Below are 20,605 nucleotides of genomic sequence, written 5' to 3' on the forward strand. Positions count from 1 at the left end.
TTGAACAATGAAGTTCTCGACCCTCCTCTTACAAACTGGGTGACCTTGGACATGTCATTTAACCATTCTGAGTCTGCTTACTTCTCTGTAAAATGGAATTCTATCAAAAAACCCTACATCCTAGGGTGATATGTGAGATTAAGTAAGATAACAGAGAACAAAGCTGGTGGGTGCTCAACAAACTGGAGTTCTCACAATGATCATCTTAGAAAATGGGTCCTTCAACTAACCACCTTGACTCTGTTATTTTGAATTCAGTTGGTGGATTGGAAGCAAAGTCTCACCTGAACATTTTGCCACCTTCTGAAACAATTTCTGGTCAGTCATGTAACCAAACAGTTAAGAAACAGTGACAGAATATTCTCCGAAATAACTGAAGGCCTGATTCACTGATGAGATTAGGGTCTAAAGGTTACACATTTAGTAACAAGAGGAAGAAATATGGCCCCAGCTTAAAGTCTGAACAGACGTTAAAAAGTTCATTACAACAGGATTGCTGAGCCCAAACCAGCTCGGTTTGGGAAATGTTGTTAAGACTATGATTTACTGACCATCAACTACAGGCCAAACACCAAAGTACTTTTCGTACATCCATTTGCTTAACAATAGTAAGGGCACAGAAATAAACATGCAAAGCCCCGTAAAGCAGGTCATCTCATCCTCATTTTAAAGACAAGGAAACAGAGGCTCAGAGTGGCTGACAAATTTGTCCAAGTTGATATAGCTCTTAGGTGACTCTTTTCAGAACCCTATGATACCCTCTTATTCTCACGTGTCAGATAAAGGTGATGTGGGGTGGTACTGGCCTGGTACTGGCCCCCTGCAGAGAAGCACACATGAATTATTTCAAAGTGAAACACTTCCTCTATGAGTTGAATATAAAAGATGAAACACAAATGGCAGAAAAGGAACCATTTTCTGTTCTACCTATTCGTCTGAATTGATGGTTTGTTTCTAGGTGATGTTTTTAGACCACAGGCACAAACTAGTTCTCTCATGAGATAAAGCAGGTAATCAGATGCAGCCACAATGACTTTTTTTTTTTTAATTAGTTCTATTTATTAAGAGACTGGCAACTCGCTTGCAAAGTATGGTCTTGTAGGGAACAGCCAAGGAAGCTTGCGGGAATAAGGGGTTTTTGGTACAGCGGTAGGGGAGAAATAGAGAGAGGAGTAGCTGCTCTCAACGATCAATCCCGAAGAGCACATGGCTCTTGTTATATCTGGCTGGCTCAGCAACTATCCAAGTTATGGGGCTGCAGGGGATACTGTCTAGACCAGTTCTTTTGGCCCTGGGGTTGGCAGAACATAGGATCAGAAAGCCAAGGCATGGTCCAAACATCTCTCTGCATTTTTTTCTGGTAGACAGTCAAGCTGGATGGAAACTAAATCTCCAACAATTACCAAATAGCAATAAACAAGGGAATAAAAAGACAGCACAGGGCTTTCTTCAGGCTTTGATAGATACATCCTGGCTCTTGAACTATAAAGTATGACATCTCTGGACTGAATATCTTTGAGAAAAAAACAAAAAACACGATCTTAAAGCTGGTATGACTTTTCTAGCTTGAGCTTACGCTCTCTGCATTAGAACTGTTCTCTGATCTCCACAATGGACAGGAAAAACACATCAACATATCATTGAAATAATTTATTTACCACTAGAGCACCACAAAAACAGACATACATTGTGTTAAAATACAGCGTAATCAGTCATCAAAATACAAAACAGCTATTCTTATGTTCCATTTAAAAAAAAAATCATGCCAACCATAAAACTGCATTGCTGTTTAACACAGAAAAACTGTAGCCCCATCCCACCCACATACTAACATTTTCCCCATTCCCTCCCACCTCCCTCCCGTCTCATGGCAATATTTACTTATGGGAAATAAAGGCCTTATAGAACCCCCCAAACTAAAAAAAAAAAAAAAAAAAAAAGATTCAAGATATCTTAAAATAGAGCATTTAAAATATTATCAGTGCATTCATGAGGAAAGACAAAATAATACAAAACAAAATGTCATTCTATCTGAGAAGAAAATACCTGCAGAAATAAAAGTGATTTACATAGAATGAATAGAAAAGTGGAAGAGAAAAAAAAATCAACACACTCCAATCTGGGATTGGGTTTCACCCAATCCAAAGGTTGTTTGGTATTGTGGCATCCTATCTCTTGCTTTTCCAGTTTTCAAACAAATCCAATTTGTCATTTTAATAATGGCCAGGAAATTCCAAGAAAAGGAAGTATACTATATCAAACAACTGCACTCTGGATTCACACCTCACTGTGCTGCTCTTTAGGTAAAACTGCAAATATTCCATTGTCTTACTATTAATGATTATTCTAAAGCTAAATAAGAGACAACTGAAAAACTGACATATCCTACAAACCCTGACATAAGGTTACCTCCTCTGCAAAAATGTAGCAAATCATGTATTTCGGCAAGGTAAATTCTAGCCTCTGATTTGGTAAGTCTCATTCAGAGGAAAGAAAGGACTTTTTGATCATGGGAGAATTTGCCTTGTGCCTTTGCAACCTTCAAAGAACATCTATAAAAACCTTAATTTCAATGAAATACACTAAATGACTTATGCTGACATGGGTTTATTTTTTCTTCCTTAAAAAAATCAACTAAAATGTTAATCTTTCCATTTTTCCCTGAACACTAAAAACTCAATTAAAGAAAAAGCTGTTTCCTGTGATCTGTCTGCTCTTTCTTTTAACAGCAGAATTCTGTGAAAATACTGATTAAACCAAGTTAGAGACACCTTTCTTAAACCAGTCACTAAGACTCTGAGTTCCAGTCAGATCCTTAAGCCCTTGCTAAAACTAAAACATTTCACCTCAATTATCTATGTATCTATAATCCCCAATTTTCCTAAAATAGAAGCTTGTTAATGTTTGAATTGATTAGTAATGACGCTTAGAAAATGAAGGAAAACTATGTCTTTTTATAAAAGAAAAAAAAAAGGACAAGTGGACTCAGGTAGTTTATGTCATAATAATGGGCAATGAAAAAGCACAAGTGGAACAAATACTATCAAATATGTATTTGTAGTGCAAGTCGAAATACAGGGGCTTTATTCAAAAGTTCTGGCCAGCTAAAGGAAACACACAATTCCCAGTGATCATTAGAAAGAGCCCAAATTTAAGTCCAATCTAAATCAGAGTTGGTGTTATTATAGAACATTAAAAAATATGGTAAAAATTTACACATTACACATAAAGTAGTTAATGTTTTGGTTTCATCATTTGCAAAAGAGATCTGCAGTTGTGTTTCCAATTAAACTGGCTTCTATACCCATCTATTGTAATAATATAGGTATGGTTACATACACCGAAATGAAAGAAAAATCTAGAGCATAGCTACACAGCAATACTTTATGGTCTGAAGTTTGACCAGTACATATCTAAACATCTCAACATCTCACTGGTTGACTAAACTGACAAAGAACCATTTACAATTAAAGAGAACAAAAAAATCTTACAGACTTAATCTGACTGAAAGTTTTCTTTATTAACAGGCTTTTCAGTTTTGAACCTTACAAGAAGCTTCCTCGGGCAGTTGGTACAGAGCATGTATTTGCAGGGTCTTTCTCTTTATGCAGACTTGCTCGGTCATATAATAGATCTCACTCGCATTTTTCATCTTGTTAATATGACCTCTTGTTGCTGGCCCGTTTGAGTTCAAGTTCCTTAAGCCATCCATGGGTTTCTGGCAAAGTATTTGGTCTCCACTTTTTTAACACCTGTTTTATTTTCCAAGGGCAATGAAATGTTCATTATATAGTAACACACAATAAATAACTCACTGTTAACTCTAAGAGTAAGAATGGGAAAGATACTTATTGCATAGCAATACAGAAAAATCAAGGGAGGCATGGGATAAGAACATATGTACAGCAACTCCACTGAACGGGATTTTCCTGTTTGTTTGTTTTTTTTTCTTTCACATAATTAACACTAACAAATACTTCCAGTGTTTATTTTTTTCTTAAGAAAAAAAAAGGTTTTGCTTCTTGTCTCTCTCACTTACAGAGTAGGTAAAATATAGAGTAAAGCCTTCAACTTTTTTTTTCGTTTCAGATGCCAGTTTTAACAAACAGAACACAAACTTCCGAAGTGTTTGAACTAGTACCGCTTTTTCAATTTTTTTTTTTTAACACTGATGAAGCAAGGCTCTCTTGTTTTCTTGTTACAAACATTGCCTTCGTCACCATCGTCACCATCATCACCATCATCATCATGCAATTATCGTCTTGTCACTTTTCCAAGAATCTTAGCTGCATTTGCAAGACTTGACAATCATGTTAGAAAGCTGTTCGATCTTGGGTGTTTTGCCAATGTAGTAGAGAATGGTGAGCGGCTCTAAATCTTGGGACACGCAGCAAGGGGAAGCAGACGCTTCTGGATTTATGGTATTATATAAGCTGAGAACCTGAAAGAATGCAGGAGAAGAAAAAAAAAATAGGAAAAGCCCAAACAAAAATAAGGGCAGTTATTTTTTAAATTTATTTATTTAATTGGAGGATAATTACATTATTGTGATGGTTTTTGCCATACAATATGAATATGAATTATCAATATGAATTGGCCATAGGTATACATGTGTCCCCTCCATCCTGACCACTATGGAAAACAGTATGGAGATTCCTTAAAAAACTAAGGCAGTTATTTTTTAATAGAACCATTGCACAATGTTATCAGTTCCAGTACTGAGTAGGCAATTTAAATGATTTGGGGCTTACACTTTACTTATCCTTCAATTATAGTCAAATGGGGAGGTGTCCCCAGGAATCCCTGAATTTATCATTTCCTACAGAATCCTTTTCTCATACATTGGACAAAATTGCTCATTCAACAGATTTTCCAGTTTTTCCAATGAGTCTTTACTTTGATCATAGCTTTGCTGTCTGCACTTCCCAGGCCCTCAGAAAACTAGGTCCAGATACCAAACTTGGCATTTGGTCTTGTAAATCTGCCTGTGATGCAGGAGACCCCAGTTTGATTCCTGGATTGGGAAGATCCCCTGGAGAAGGGATAGGCTACCCACTCCAGTATTCTTGGGCTTCCCTTGTGGCTCGGATGGTAAAGAAGTGAAGTGAAGTGAAAATAGCTCAGTCATGTCCAATTCTTTGCAACTCTATACAGTTCATGGAATTCTCCAGGCTAGAATACTGGAGTGGGTAGCCTTTCCCTTCTCCAGTGGACCTTCCCAATCCAGGAATCAAACTGGGGTCTCCTGCATTGCAGGTAGATTCTTTACCAACTGAGCTATAGAATCCATCTGCAATGCCGGGAGACCTGGGTTCAATCCCTGGATTGGGAAGATCCCCTGGAGGAGAGAATGGCAACCCACTCCAGTATTCTTGCCTGGAGACTCCCCATGGACAGAGTAGCCTAGCATGCTACAGTCCATGGGGTCACAAAGAGACAGGCACAACTGAGTGACTAAATACAAGCACAGCACTACACTTCTTCATAACTGAAGTTGTTTCATGAGTAGATATTTTCAATTCCCATCCAGACGAAGAGTTCCCTTGAGGTCAGGGACTCTATACTCTTCATTTTTTTTTTAAACCTTATAGCGCTAGGAAGTCTTCTCTGGACAAAATAAGACTCATGTGCTAGGTGAAGAAATGAATACACAAATAAGTAAGAGAATAACTTTTTCTTTATTAAAATTCTTAGCAGAATGTTAATCTATCCTTAGGTAGAGCAAAAGACACCTGTCTGCAGTGTGAAATATTTCTATGCTCAGTGTCTTCTCAGGCCAATGTAATGCCACCTAAAATTTTCATTTAAAAGAAAAAAAAGTTCAAATTCTTTTCATTTGTCATCGCTTCATAAATATAATCATGCAAAAAAATACCCTCAGAAGCAACCTATGTTCTTAATTATCCAGTTGGTTACATTTTGCTTATAACAATGATGATAATAATAAAAATACAATAATAATAATCAACCCTCCATTTAACTTTTCATGTGGTAAATGGTAGTGACTAAGTTGGAGGGGTGGATAGCCAGTCTGAAAACAGAATGAAAAGGAAGTTCTACAGCTTGCGCTATACCTTTAACCCTGTCCTCTATCAAAGGAGCATGTGACTTCTACCAACAGAAGTATGGCACATCCCCAGTGATGATAAAGAGACCTTTCCAAGGATGCCATTAATGTGTTAGTCAAACAGCAAGTGACCTTTTCCTCGAGATTCACGGCAACATTTTCAGCCTAAGACAGAAAATCTGTTCAGCACACCAACACTGACTACTTTATTAAGCTACCTCTGGCTTTTTGGGTAACTGTCCAAACCACATATTTGTGATCATGACAGTGATTCTTCCTCTCTCCTTGAAAAACAAGCATGGTCTCAGCCTTCACACACTCCCTCTGTGTATCAAGAAGGAGAATTATGTTTCTACTTGGCAACTGGGCCTTCCCACATTACGGCTACCGTTGCCACAGCCCAGCTGAAGCAGCCTGGCCTGAGAGCTCAGACAAAGGGACAGGCAGGAGCAAGCTTCCCTCACATGGCCAAGCACATGGTCAGTCCCGAGAGCCAAAAATCTCCAGGGGAGTCGGCAAAACAGCTGAAGGAAGGGGGGCCGTGTTTGTCAACTGAAAGTTTTGTGGACGTAAGCATTTATCAATAAATAGACTTGATCCTCCACCAACACGTGATTCTTCCACTGAACACAAGAGGAATTTTCTAAGACAGATTGTCCAAAATAATGGATATTCCCCAAACTCTCGAATTCAGCTGAACGCATTATGCGATCTTTTTTTGGCAGCAGATTCATTTTCCTACCCTGCAGTGAAAGGCAATTTTTCTAATGCTCCTTTAATAAGAAGATTTACAGAGGCATAACCCCAATGTGTAGCCAAGACAGCAAATGAAGGCCTGGTTATAAAACCAGGAGTCTTGCATCCTAAGCTTTGGTTTGTCACCAACTGTTTGATGCTGGGTAAGTCATCTACATGATATAGACTCTAATTTTTTTAGAAAAATGAAGGATTTGGACAATATAACCCATTTTTTAAATTTTATCTTATGATTATTTTGTTTTTTATTGAATATAGTTGATTTAAAATGCTGTGTTAGTTTCAGGTGTACAGAAAAGTGATTCAGTTATACATATATATGTATTGAGCTGGCCAAAAAAAATCATTGGGGTTAAAATATTATGGAAAAATCTGAACGAACTTTTTGGTCAACCCAATATATATATATTCTTTTTCTGATTCTTTTCACTTCTATGTCATTACAAAATACTGAGCACAGTTCTCTGTGCAGTATGGTAGGTCTTTGTTATTTACCTATTTTATGGATAGGACTACAGGGTGGGGCAAGATAACTTATCAAGTCCTTTCCATCTCTAAACTTCTACATGACTAGGCACCAAGAAAGAAGCATCTGGAAAAATATCATTATTACATAGACAAAGTCTTGGCTAATCTGGGCTGGGAACCCATGGCATCTACTCTGGGACCTGACTTCTGAATGAGACTTCATTCCCCATCAAAGTAACTTAATAAAATTTTCAGATTCTCATTTACTCTAGGTTATATTCAAAAAGACTTAGAGATATTGATGTTTCAAATCATTGTCACATATATCATCTTATGTCCTTCACATCTACTCTTGAGTTGGACATTATTCTTTCAAAAAATAATTTTTATTCTTTTTACTGATAAGAAACTGAGGTTCAAAGAAGTTAAATGATTTTATAATTGTCATACACTAGTGAATTAGGCGGCACTAGTGGTAAAGAACCCACCTGCCAATGCAGGAGATGAGACTTAAGAACCACGGGTTTGATCCCTGGGTCAGGAAGATCCCCTGGAGGAGGGCATGGCAACCCACTCAAGTATTCTTGCCTGGAGAATTCTATGGACAGAGGAGCCTGGAAGATTACAGTCCATAGAGTCGCACAGAGTTGGACATGACTGAAGTGACTTAGAAAGCAAGCAAGTGAATCACTCAGGTTTCCCTGGTGGCTCAGTGACAAAGAACCCGCCTGCCAATGCAGGAGATGTGGGTTCGATCCTGGTCCAGGAAGATCCCTTGGAGAAGGGAATGGCACCCCACTCCAGTATTCTTGCCTGGGAAATCCCATAGACAGACAGCCTGACCAGCTACAGTCCATGGGGTCGCAAAGAGTCAGACATGACTTGGTGACTGAACAACGACAACATTGAATAACTCCACCAAAGCATCTACTGAAGTCTTCAGTGTTCTTTCTAGTATGATAGACCCTGATTGTGGTGATAACACATCCTTTCTTCAGCTGGAGAACTGAGTCCCTGCACATTTTAACAGTATCTGACACTTAGTAAGATATTGATTCTACCTATTTATGCTTATAGCTGTTAAGAACATGAAACAAAGAGAAAATTAAACAAAACTGTCCTCAAGTTGCTTACAGGCTAATTGGAAAGGCTAGACCTACTGTCTAAACTCATCAGCATTGCTTTCTGAGTTCACCTACAGCCCGAATTTTTTCTCATCATTCAAAAGGGTTTCTCCAGCATCCATTTATGTGTGATGACAAAAGGGCACCAGGCTATTGAGAATCCATTCGGTAATACTATCAGCAGTTACAATTAGCAGCCCAAGAACGAAGAGACAAGTGAGGCCTGTACTTACCCTACTGTGCTGAGTGTCTGAGCTCCACAGATATGGGCATGCTCCAGCACAGAAGTTAGCATTGTACCCTTTAGGCTCATGAATCCATTTCCACCCAAGATCCCTCTTGAAATCAATGTAAAGTGGGCGTAGGCAACAATTATCCTGCACATTTCTGATAAAAGAAAGAGCAATAGAGATTTTAAAGCTGATTTCCGTCTCACTCCAGGTCCCTTATCCTAAACCAGAAAAATGACTCATTTGTTTATTCAACAAATAAATATGAGCATTGGGGTTCCCTAGTGGCTCAGTTGGTAAAGAATCCACTGGCAATGCAAGAGACCTGGGTTTGATTCCCGGGCTGAGAAGATCCCCTGGAGAAGGGAACAGCTACCTACTCTAGTATTCTGGCCTGGAGAATTCCATGAACAGAGGAGCCTGGAGGCTACAGTCCATGGAGTCGCAAAGAGTCGGACACAACTGAGTGACTTTCATACATACATATATGAGCATATACCACAGACAAGGTTTTAATGGTTGTACAGCAATCTCAAGAGACTTTCATAATGGAGTGTGATGGTGATTTGCTGGACTTTTTTCCCTCGGGAGTTCTATACTCTGACCCTCTTATCTGTGTCCTCAAAAACCAAACCCTTCCCCTGAAGGATGAGACATAAGCAGAAAGGTGGCAGACAGAGACCAAGCCCCTTCCAACCTACAAGGCACAGTTTTGCCATCCAGCCTCTATTGCCTTTTCAAATGCAAAACTGATGAAGTACAACAGCTATTTACAGAGAACTATCTCAGGCATTTTCCTTTGAGAAAAAATCCTTTATTTCATTTCCTGGCCCTGGATCTAGGGATAAACCAGAGATTAAGAAACACGGAGTCTTGCTTATTAGTGCAACCACTGGCTCTAGCAAACAAAAAACACCCTTTTTCTTGCACTTTATCAGTGAGGACCTTTCACCACCCCATAGCTCACGACATAAAGAAAGAGCCCTTCTCTTACCAGGCTCACTAAGAAACCACAGAAGGACATTCACACTTTCCCTCCACAAACTCATGTGGGAATAGGAGATAAATTTATGTTACTCTCCCTTCTCTCGTATTCTGCAGCAAAAGACACAACAAATAGCACTTTTCTTCTATCTCTCTCATCACTGTTACTGTCTGTGAAGGCGATCTGACCATGGGTACCCTGCCAGGTGGCGCAGGTGATAAAGGACCCGCCTGCCAATGCAGAAGATGTAAGAGACTCAGGTTCAATCCCTAGGTCGGGAAGATCCCCTGGAGGAGGGCATAGTAACCCACTCCAGTATTCTTGCCTGGAGAATCCCATGGACAGAGGAGCCTGGCAGGCTACAGTCCATAGGATCGTACAGAATCGGACACGACTGAGGCAATTTAGCATACACACATGCACGCATACCCTGCAGGGAGAGGAAAGGCTCCTACAGATGGCAAGTCTCCCCAGTTAGGAAGCCGCCATCACGCTCCTCAGATAAACCTATCTTTGCTCTGGGGAGTCGAGAGTTCCTTTTCTCCTTCAGCCTCAAAGTGCTTCAGAGAGACTTGGTGTGGGGGCGATGAAACTCAAGGGGATAGTTTTCTCCCTTCATAGTGGGTTCATTGCTAAAGAACTGATGAAGACAGCATAGAAATAACTGTTTAAACCTCTGGTGTTACAAAATACAATGGCTCTATTTTTCTATCCCCGGCTTTAAGCAACGAGTTACAGTTCAAGTCCATTTTCAGTAAAACAAAGAGCAAAGGCGGTACAGGAGTTAAACAGAAACATAATTCCTTTTTTGTTTTCTTTTTATTTCCTTTACCTAAAGCAATAGGCTGCATCCAGAGCGCGCTTCTTCCGCCGGTTGGACTGTTGGGACTCAAGTCTGTAGGAGGGCAACAACATCAGCAGGAGATGTGGGCTCTTCCCACTGGTTTTTTTCCTAGTGGACTTTATTGTTTTCTGATCACCACTGGAATAGGTAGAGGTGCCATCAATACCTTGAAAAAATGCATTCGGGTAATAAACATTTAGCTTTACCTTCATCAAGTAGAATCAGCCATACCTCTTTTTTTCCCCTCTTTGTCTATTGTCACAAACAGCAGTGATGACCACACAGCAGCAGCAGCAGTTGGCTCACTCCCCATGGCAATGGACAGGATGAGTACCGGTGACATGGAACACGGCTAAATGGGGCTCTTGTCAGAAGGCAGTTCAGTGTCCAAGGCAGGGCCAGTTGGTTATGAAAGTCACTACAGAAGGAGTCTTTGACCTCTAGTCCAAGGGCACTCTTTCTCAGTAGTTCAGTCAGTCCTCAGCATAGGCTGTGCTCAAGCCTTCAACGACTGATGACACGGCTATAGAACATGCCTTGTCACCCGCTGGGTTCCTCTCTTCCTAGGACTGGTCAACTCAAAGACTTTCCTCATGAACCTAAACTGAGCCGTACACTAAACTGCAGTGAATGAGGTTCAAGTGAAACAGAAGTCACCCTTACCTAATGCTGTTTGGGGAAGCTGTGAAGAAAGGGCTTTTTCATTGATTTTTATGGCATCCTCAACACTTTCCTGATTCCATCTGAGATGGAGAAACCCGAGCTTCCCAGAGCATGCTCAAGAGACTGCCAGCTTAAGCATTTAATCTCTGTACTTCTCAAGAATCATGACTAGGTTAGAGACTGAAATAAATCTCTAGACTTCTGGGAGGATTTTTCCATGAGCAAGGGCCACTGGAGGCTTCAGCCAAGGGATGGAAGGTTAGGGAAGGGCGATCAGCTCCCTAACCTGGTGGTATGGAGCAAGTGCTGCACCCACAATTGGTCCAGACCCTCCGCTCATCTCTCATCTCTCATCATCCAATGACTTGTTATCTAATGGAAGACATGACTTGAACCCTTGGTATCTCCTCATCCCCTTTGACTTTTGGCTAATTCACTAAAAGGTGAGCAAGACTGAGGGGACAACTAAAACTCTGTTCTGTGTTTACACTTGGAATATTGGGCATCAGCCAGAGAAGGGGGTGTGTTCTGACACAGATCAAATTAGTTACAGAGGCTGTGGCAGGAGGGGACGTCCTTCTGAGAAACCCAGTGGTGGATTCCTGATGTTGGCTTTGGGAGCATTATCAATGGATGTCCTTGAATGCATGTTATCTTTTTCTTCTGTAACATTAGCATTGAGGGAAGGCTGGTTTGCTTAAATGAAGAGTGAAGGGCTTAACAGGTTCTTTAAGAGTCTGGAAGGCTAGTAAGTCTGTCAATTAGTATTGCCAAGTCATCACCCTGCTTCGAACAATGTAAATTGGAAACCAATTCCTTTCTGCCTTCATGTATCTTTCCCCAGTCATAGCTTTGACCAAACAAATGAAACTCCCCAGGCCTCACTGAAATCTCATTTTCACACACAAACTGACCTCATCCCCACAGAAGATTATCTACAGAGGCCTTCCCTCCCCCACCTCCTTTGCCCAAGTTTCATTTACCTGCAAATCGTGCTTCTAGTTCTTCACTTTTATTGGGGATGATGTAATTATTCGATGGTACAAAGGTGCAGCAGGGACAGTGTAAACTTATTTTAAATCCCAGGTTTCTGTCTGGAAAACATGAAGTCGAGGAGGTCATTTTTCTGTGCATCTAATACCCCTCCATCTGCCAGTGCTTTACAAATAATTTAGGATCACTGAACATCGAAGGAGGAAAACAGAGAGCAGCGGTCACCTTTATGGTGGAGCCATTCGTGAACAGCATCGGTGACATCGAAGGAGAGCCATTCACCCTCTGCTCTGGTTTTCACGACTTTGCTGTCGATGTAGCGCTGGGTTGGAGATGTTAAATCTTTGGATTTGAGAATCTAGGGGAGGAAAGAGCAAGAGAAAAAGCTCAGCTGGCATACTGACAGCAGGACTAAACCCACACTATTAACAGTATCCCAATTCACTAAGCTTAGTCCTGCTCCGGTCTACGCATGTATTGTCATCTCATGGGCATGGCCACATGCATAAAAAAGTAACACCAGGCCATTTGCCATGAAAAATAGAGCTACTAAATCAGCCATGTGTTTTGATAAAAGTGACAGGAACCATAAAGCCAAGTGTCTCAAAGAAAGTGACAGTAATTATTTTCCTCTGCTGACACAAGCTTTGCAAGATTTCAGCCATAAATTCTACACTATTAAGTTAATGGTTTTGTTGTTCTGCTTCCCGATAGTATTTCGTATGGGGAGCTGGGATGTGAGGAGGGACCAGAGGACCGGTCCAGGTCAGAGGATCTGGGCTCACCCTCAGAAGGCTCTGAATATAAATCTTCTTCAAATAAAGAGACAAAGGCCCTAATCTTGGTTCCTAAATCCACCGCCATTTTAATAAAATATGGGACATGCCTCAACTTTGGAGGTAAGTCTCTAGCTGAGATTTTTACTCTCCCTGTGACTTGTTATGATTTATAAGGATATTCCACATCCCGCAGACAAAGAACGAAGTTGGGCAGGAGCAGTCTGGCGCGGTGTGGAGGGAGAGTCTGAAAGGAAATCAGCCTGAACGCTAACAATTTAGAGAGATGCATTTATTTCAAATAAGTTAAGAGCAACTGCAGTCTGTTCTTGGGTTTCTATAGGAAGTGAACATTTTAAGTTGCTTTTTAAAAAAACTTTCTGTCTGTCTTTAAATGATAGTGTTTTATGAACCAGTCAAACCACGACTCTAAGTCTCCAAGAACTATATTAAATCCCTACCCAAACCTGTATCCTGCCTTTCCTCAGTACTTACGGGCTCAAGCCCTGTTTCTTTATATTTACTTCCTGAGACTGAGTCTAACCATGATGCGGTTACTTCATGTATACGTGTTTGGTCTCTCCAACAAGTTCATAAACCTTGCCAGGGCTGGGATCAGGTCTCCAATTTGATTTCATTTCAAAGCGCAGCACTTGACTTAATCAATGTCTATTAATAGGACTGCCTGCATATCTAGAAGATTGATTTATGCTCCTTTAAACCTTGCAAAACAAAAAAGCATAGTGTTCCTGCAGATTTTACAATGCATTTTCCTTCCATGTGGGCACATCATTGATTTCAAGCAGTCCAACAACAGACACTTCCTAGGAAATTTGGCGTTATAGTAGACTTTTCTTTTCTGGATTGTTGTTCAGTCGCTAAGTTGTGTCCAACTCCTTGCAGCGCCTAGGACTGTAGCATGTCAGGCTTCCCTGTCCTTCACTATGTCCCAGAGTTTGCTCAAGTTCATATACATTGAGTCAGTGATGCTATCTAACCATCTCATCTTCTGTTGCCCCCTTCTCCTTTTGCCTTTAACCTTTCCCAGCATCAGGGTCTTTTCCAATGAACTGGCTCTTCACATCAGGTGGCCAAAGTATTAGAGCTTCTTCTGGATTAAGTAAGTACAAAATAGGGAGAAAATCATATAATTGGACTTCAGACGCCCTCATGAATCTTCAGACTAACCTTACTCTACAAGTCTGTCTCTCAAGTGCAACAAACCCTACTATGCAGAGAATCTAGAGGTAATCGTGATCCTACCATACACAAGAGATGCCCTTTGTGAACTAAAGGAAGAAAAGAAACATGACTTAAGGGCTGAGTACATGGGCCCTGAGTTTGGTACACATTATTTCATTTAATTTAATCCTGAAAACATTCCTGTCAGGTAGGTGAAGGAAACCGAAACTCAGAGAAGTTGAATAACTTGCCCAAAGCCTCACAGTGAACAAATGATTCAAAGCAATTCCAAGTTGTTTTTCCAACTCTGATGCTGGATTTTTGAAGGCCAAAAGAGTTGCGAGAGTCCCCTTGGATCACCATTCACCCTTACCCCTTTCCGGATGACAGAAAACAGTCAATGACAGAGACAAATATTTCTAATAAGATGATAGTAAATGTTGGTAGAAGATGAAAATATACCACATGGGACATATTACCACGTGGGTCAGTTAATGCTGACATACCTATAACTTTCAAGATGCAACTTAACAGTTATATCCTCTGGAAATCAAACCTTGATTTGATTTCCTGCCTTGGAAATACTCCCAGTTGGGGAAATAAGACACTACCTATCCAATTCAGGAAAAACAGTACAATTCACCTAACAGAGAATAACAAGGGTAAAACAATAGCTGAGATGTTTTCAGGCATTTCCATCTGTCTCACTGACTAAAAACTGTAACATTCCCAAAGTTCACCTTTCCATCTTTAAATTTCTTCCTCCAGCTGACTTTCTATCATGATGTATGATTTCATAACACTTTGTGTACTTGCTTTGTTCCTAATTAACATGTGCATGCTAAGTCAGTTCAATCATGTCTGACTCTTTGTGACCCTATGGATTGTAGCCCACCAGGCTCCTCTGTCCATGGAGTTTTCCAGGCAAGAATGCTGGAGTGGGTTGTCATGCCCTCCTCCAGGGGGTTCTTCTGACCTAGGGACTGAACCCGCGTCTCTCATGTCTTCTGCATTGCAGGCAGATTCTTTACCACTACCGTCACCTTGTTGTTGCTCAGTCACTCAGTCGTGTCCGACTCTTTGCAACCCCATGGACTGCAGCACGCCAGGCTTCCCTGTCCTTCACCAACTCCTGGAGCATGCTCAAACTCATGTCCATTCAGTTGGTGATGCCATCCAACCATCTTGTCCTCTGTCTTCCCCTTCTCCTCCTGTCTTCAATCTTTCCCAGCATCAGGGTCTTTTCTAATGAGTCGGCTCTTCACATCCAGTGGCCGAAGTACTGGAGCTTCAGCTTCAGCATCAGTCCTTCTAATGAATATTCAGGACTGATTTCCTTTAGGATGGACTGGTTGGATCTCCTTGCAGTCCAAGGGACTCGCAAGAGTCTTCTACAACACCACAGTTCAAAAGCATCAGTTCTTCGGTGCTCAGCTTTCTTTATAGTCCAACTCTCACATCCATACATGACAACTGGAAAAACCATAGCTTTGACTAGATGGACCTTTGTTGGCAAAGTAATGTCTCTGCTTTTTAATACACTGTCTAGGTTTGTCATGGTTTTTCTTCCAAGGAGCAAGCGTCTTTTAATTTCACGGCTGCGATTACCATCTGTAGTAATTTTGGAGCCCAAGAAAATAAACTCTGTCACTGTTTCCATTGTTTCCCCATCTGTTTGCCATGAAGTGATGGGACCGGATGCCATGATCTTAGTTTTTTTTAAAGTTGAGCGTTAAGCCAGCTTTTTCCCAGTGCCATCTGGGAAGCTCTAATTAGCATAGTGTATATCTTATTCATCTTTATATCCCTAATACTTGGATGCACTGTCTAGAACAAAACATTGCCTTCATTGTTGAATTAATTACATATGATAAATATATATATATCATATATCAAATATCTTCAATATGTATTTGTGAGATATATGTGTCTATCTCATAACTTAAGATATCATATATGTCTGTATACATATATATGTGAGTGTGTGTGTGCATGTGGGCCTTCCCTGGTGGCTCAGATGGTAAAGAATCCACCTGCAATGCAAGAGACCCGGGTTGGATCCCTGGGTTGGGAAGATCCCACAGAAAAGGGAATGGCTATCCACTCCAGTATTCTTGCCTAGAGAATTCCATGGACAGAGGAGCCTGGCAGGCTGTAGTCCATGGGTCACAAACAGTTGGACAAGACTGAGCAACTAACACTTTCACTTTTCACATATGTGTATATATACAAATATATACAATCTCACTAAAAATACAGAATTTTTTTAAAAGTCATGACCACATTGACAACATGTGCAGAAAAAATGCACACTAGCAAATCTAATTAAATTCATCTTATAGAGAAGGTAAATCTAGATTATCTGGCTTTCAAAACAAATCGAGGAGGAGCAAAGAGATTCTGAATTTTTTTCTTTTTAAATCTCATTAGAAGATAAGTGCTTCCTCAGCCACAGAACACTGGTAGGTTCTGACATCGGACAACCTCATACTCTCACATGGGTGAAAGGTCTTCCATATCTTTTTACTAGTTCAAGAACAGGCCAATTGAAACCACCAAGAAAGACAGCTAGTGAGCTACCAAATTCTGAAACAGAGAAGTGACTTCAGTCTTGTGGGTTTGTTGTCTTGAACTTTATGGCCAAGGAGTTCTTAAACCCACTTGTTGCAATTTAACTCCATTCTTTCTTATCCAGTCCTTAGTGGAAACAGGAAACAGCTGCTTTCCATCACTCATAGAATATCCCTCATATTCTTGGAGACTATTATTAAGTCCCCCTCAGCATGCTCAGTCTCCCTCTCTAAGCTAAATAAACCCAATTCCTTTAGCCCATATTTAGAGGGCCAGTTTCCCAAACCTTTAATCACTTGGGTCACCAATAAGGATGGATGATGCTGTATAAAAGTACTCCTCCTACAGCTTGGTGATTTAATTTCAGAACTGGCTAGAAAACCTTCTAATCACATCCCAAAGTCTCGAATCTTAACTTGAAAGGTATTTTCTAAGAATAAGCACACTCTCCCTATTCCCTGTTTATCCTCCATTTATGACCCATGCTAAATCAAGTTGTAAGGAAAGAAAATCAACCCACTGCATTTATCGAGTAGAACTTTCTTAAATTCAAGAGTTGATACAAAAATGACCACCTTGGTCAACTTTCCATTCTATTTGGCCTTTTCTGTCAGCCTTTTTTCTGCTAGTGTCCCAACAAGTGTATTGATGTTAACAGTCCTGGATGTTTTTTTCCTAAAATCACAATCGTTTCTAAATCTTAACTGGCCGCTGTTTTACTGTCCAGATTAACCAGTGTTCTCCATTTTTTCTGTAATAGGTATAGGCTGATGTCCACAGCACACTGCGACTCATTACTGGAAAGGTACTCTCTAGTATGTTCCAAGGACTTCTGGTCTTACCAGTTGAGTTGTGTGCTTAGCAAGTATCAACCATACATGTTTCTAAGCCTGTTCAATATCAAGTTGAACATGATATTGTAATTATCCAAGTTCTTTAGATGTTCTAAAAACTGATGAAATACAGGACCAAATGTAAAGAAAGCTATGCCTGTGTGAGAACTAAGCTGAATGCCTTAGAAAGTCTTCATAAAACAAGTTTTAAAAAAAAATTTTTTTTTGAAAAATAGTTTGGTGAGTCCTCAAAAAGGTATACATGGAATTACCACATAATCTAGCAATTCTACTCCTAGATACATACCCAAAAGAATTCAAAATAGGGACTCAAATAAGTACTTGTATACCAATGTTCATAGCAGCATTATTCACAATAGCTAAATGATAAAAACAACCCAAGTGTCCATCAACAGATATACAGATAAAGAAAATGCAGTCTACACATACAGTAGAATATTACTCAGCCATGAAAAGTAATGGAATGCTGACATATTAAAATATGGATGAATCTTGAAAACATTATGCTAAGTCAAATAAGCCAGACACAAAAGGACAAATATTGTACAATTTCACTTACACGAGATACCTAGAATAGGCAAATTTATGAAGATATAAAGTAGGACAGAGGTGACCAGGGGCTGGGGGGTAGCAGGAACAGGGAGTTATTTTTTATAGTCACAATTTCCATTTAGGATGACAAAAATTTTTCTATAAATGGATAGCAGTGATGGTTGGACAACATTGTGAATTTATTTGATGCCACTGAATTGTATACTCTAAAAAATAGTTAAAAGTTAAATTCTATGCTATGTGTATTTTATCATGATAATTTTTTTCTAATTTTAGATGTAGGAGAGACAGCTATCAAACTAAAAACAAAAATATTAAAAATCTAGAAGGATCCTGCACTCTGTTCACTTAGCAGATATCCTGAAATGACTCTCTCCCTCAAAGAAACTAAAAACTCGAAATCATTGACAATGAGCTATGGATGTAGTTTAGGCAAAATATAAGACATGGATTGGCAATTTGTTGTCATTGTTCAGTTGCTAAATCATGTCCAACTCTTTATGACCCTATGGACTATAGCCCGCCAAGCTCCTCATTCATGGGATTCTCCAAGGAGGAATATTGGAATGGGTTGCCATTTCCTTCTCCAGGGGATATTTCTGACCCAGGGATCTTATGTCTCTTATGTCTCCTGCACTGGCAGGCAGATTCTTTAATACTAAGCCACCTGGGAAGCCCTGGACTGGCAACAGACAGAGCCACAATCAAAAAAGAGTCCTTGGTCTTTTATTAAAAAACTCAGCATTTAAATTGTGTTTGGGTGTGTGTGTTAAACATATATATGCACACACATATATATGTTATAAGTTAAAATAAAAAGTTTACCTCCTGCCTTCCCCCACAATTTTGTTTTTATCATCTCCTGCTTTAACTGACTTTTTTCTTTAAATAACGGACCAACAACTGTTGTTGACTAAATTAGAAGAGAGTCTCTAATATATTAAAAATGAGATATAGCTGTCTCTTACTTAGCTACCACCCACAGCGATGTCTGAATGGTACCTTCATTATGTTATTGATATATACACATTATCTGTAATATGTGTAAAATGCCCACATACTGTCTTTGGCAAAGCTCTCAGTTCTTCCCTAAATTACAAAACTCCTTGCACAAAAGGATCCATTCATCTCTCTGACACTGGAAACCAGCCAATCAGGGAGTGGAGAGAGGCAAAAGTCACCAATGTTACCCAATAGTTTAGGGACAAGAAAAAAAAAAAAATGAAGAAGAAGAAATGGAACTCTAGATGCAGAATTATAGCCAGAGGAAATCTTAGTCTTAAAGGAAAAATGATGTAAATCAATTCAGGATTTGGCTTAGAACCCGAAGAAGACACCTCTTCCATTCCTATGAAACACTGCAAAGAGTTATAAGAAAGCACTGGGAATTCTAATTTACTTTGCATATTCAGACATCAATAGATCTACAGAAAAACCTGGGGGCCCATTCAACCAGAATTTTAATGGAAAGAGAGATTTAATCATAGGGCCAGAGAGAAAAACTAAAATCAGGCTATCTAGTGTGGGTCCATCTTGTTCCTTTTAAAATTTTTTATGTTTCTTTCTCTTTTTTAAATTAATTTTTATTGGAGTATAGTTGCTTTACAATGTTGTGTTAGTTTCTACCATATAGCAAAATGAATCAGCTATATGTGTGTGTGGTTATTTTTTGGATTTCCTTCCCATTTTGGTCACCACAGAGCACTGAGTAGGTTTCCCTAAGCTATACAGTAGGTTCTCATTAGTCCTCTATTTAAACATACTACTTCCCAATCCATCCCACTCTCCTTCCCTCCTTAGTATGAAGAACAGTATGGAATTTCCTTAAAAAATAGAACTACCATATGACCCAGCAATCCCACTACTGGGCATATACCCAGAGAAAAACATAATTTAAAAATACACATGCCCCACAATATTTCCTGCGGCACTATTTACAATAGCCAGGCCATGGAAACAACCTACATGTCCATTGACAGAGGAATGGATAGACAAGATGTGGTACATACATACAAAGAAATATTACTCAGCCATAAAAAGGAACAACATTGGTTCATTTGTAGAGACATGGGTGGACTTTTTAAATGTTTTTAACATGCATGCACGCTAAATTGCTTCAGTCATGTCCAACTCTGTGCAACCCTAGGGACTATAGCCCACCAGGCTCCTCTGTCCATGGGATTCTCCAGGAAAGAATACTGGGGTGGGTTGCCATGCCTTCCTCCAGGGGATCTTCCCGACTCAAGGATCAAACCCGCACCTCATGTCTCCTGCATTGGTGGGCAGGTTCTTTACCACTAGTGCCACCTGGGAAGCCTGATTTTTAATGTACTTAATGCTTAAACGTACTTAAGGTTTAAATGCATTTCAGTGTTTAAACCGTTTGCTGTGGCACGCATTGGCATAAACAGAGTGACGAGGCAATGCCAAATTAAACCTTCATTCCGCTAGCTCCAAGCACTAATCTCTTAGATCTACCTCACCTCGAGTCACTAATCTCTGCGTCATGAAATACAAGCGTCAGAGAGGCACTTTGGGGC

At 39.9% G+C, this 20,605-nt stretch overlaps 1 protein-coding gene across 2 annotated transcripts in view; it reads right to left on the reverse strand.

The window, feature by feature from the left end:
- Positions 1–1,635: 1,635 nt before the first annotated feature.
- TGFB2 (transforming growth factor beta 2) overlaps positions 1,636–20,605 on the reverse strand; it is an 89,168-nt gene continuing 70,198 nt past the window's right edge. For both annotated transcript variants that reach the window (XM_081485768.1, XM_081485766.1), the window contains 5 exons: positions 12,356–12,488; positions 12,121–12,231; positions 10,463–10,640; positions 8,649–8,802; positions 1,636–4,441 (listed from right to left, as the gene is read on the reverse strand). In XM_081485768.1, the coding sequence (XP_081341894.1) occupies positions 4,283–4,441; positions 8,649–8,802; positions 10,463–10,640; positions 12,121–12,231; positions 12,356–12,488 (735 nt within the window). In that variant the 3' untranslated portion in view covers positions 1,636–4,282. The remainder of the gene's footprint in view (positions 4,442–8,648; positions 8,803–10,462; positions 10,641–12,120; positions 12,232–12,355; positions 12,489–20,605) is intronic.

This window comes from Giraffa tippelskirchi, chromosome 5 (genome assembly GCF_054371585.1).
Source record: "Giraffa tippelskirchi isolate mGirTip1 chromosome 5, T2T-mGirTip1v1.2.pri, whole genome shotgun sequence".
NCBI lineage: Eukaryota > Metazoa > Chordata > Mammalia > Artiodactyla > Giraffidae > Giraffa > Giraffa tippelskirchi.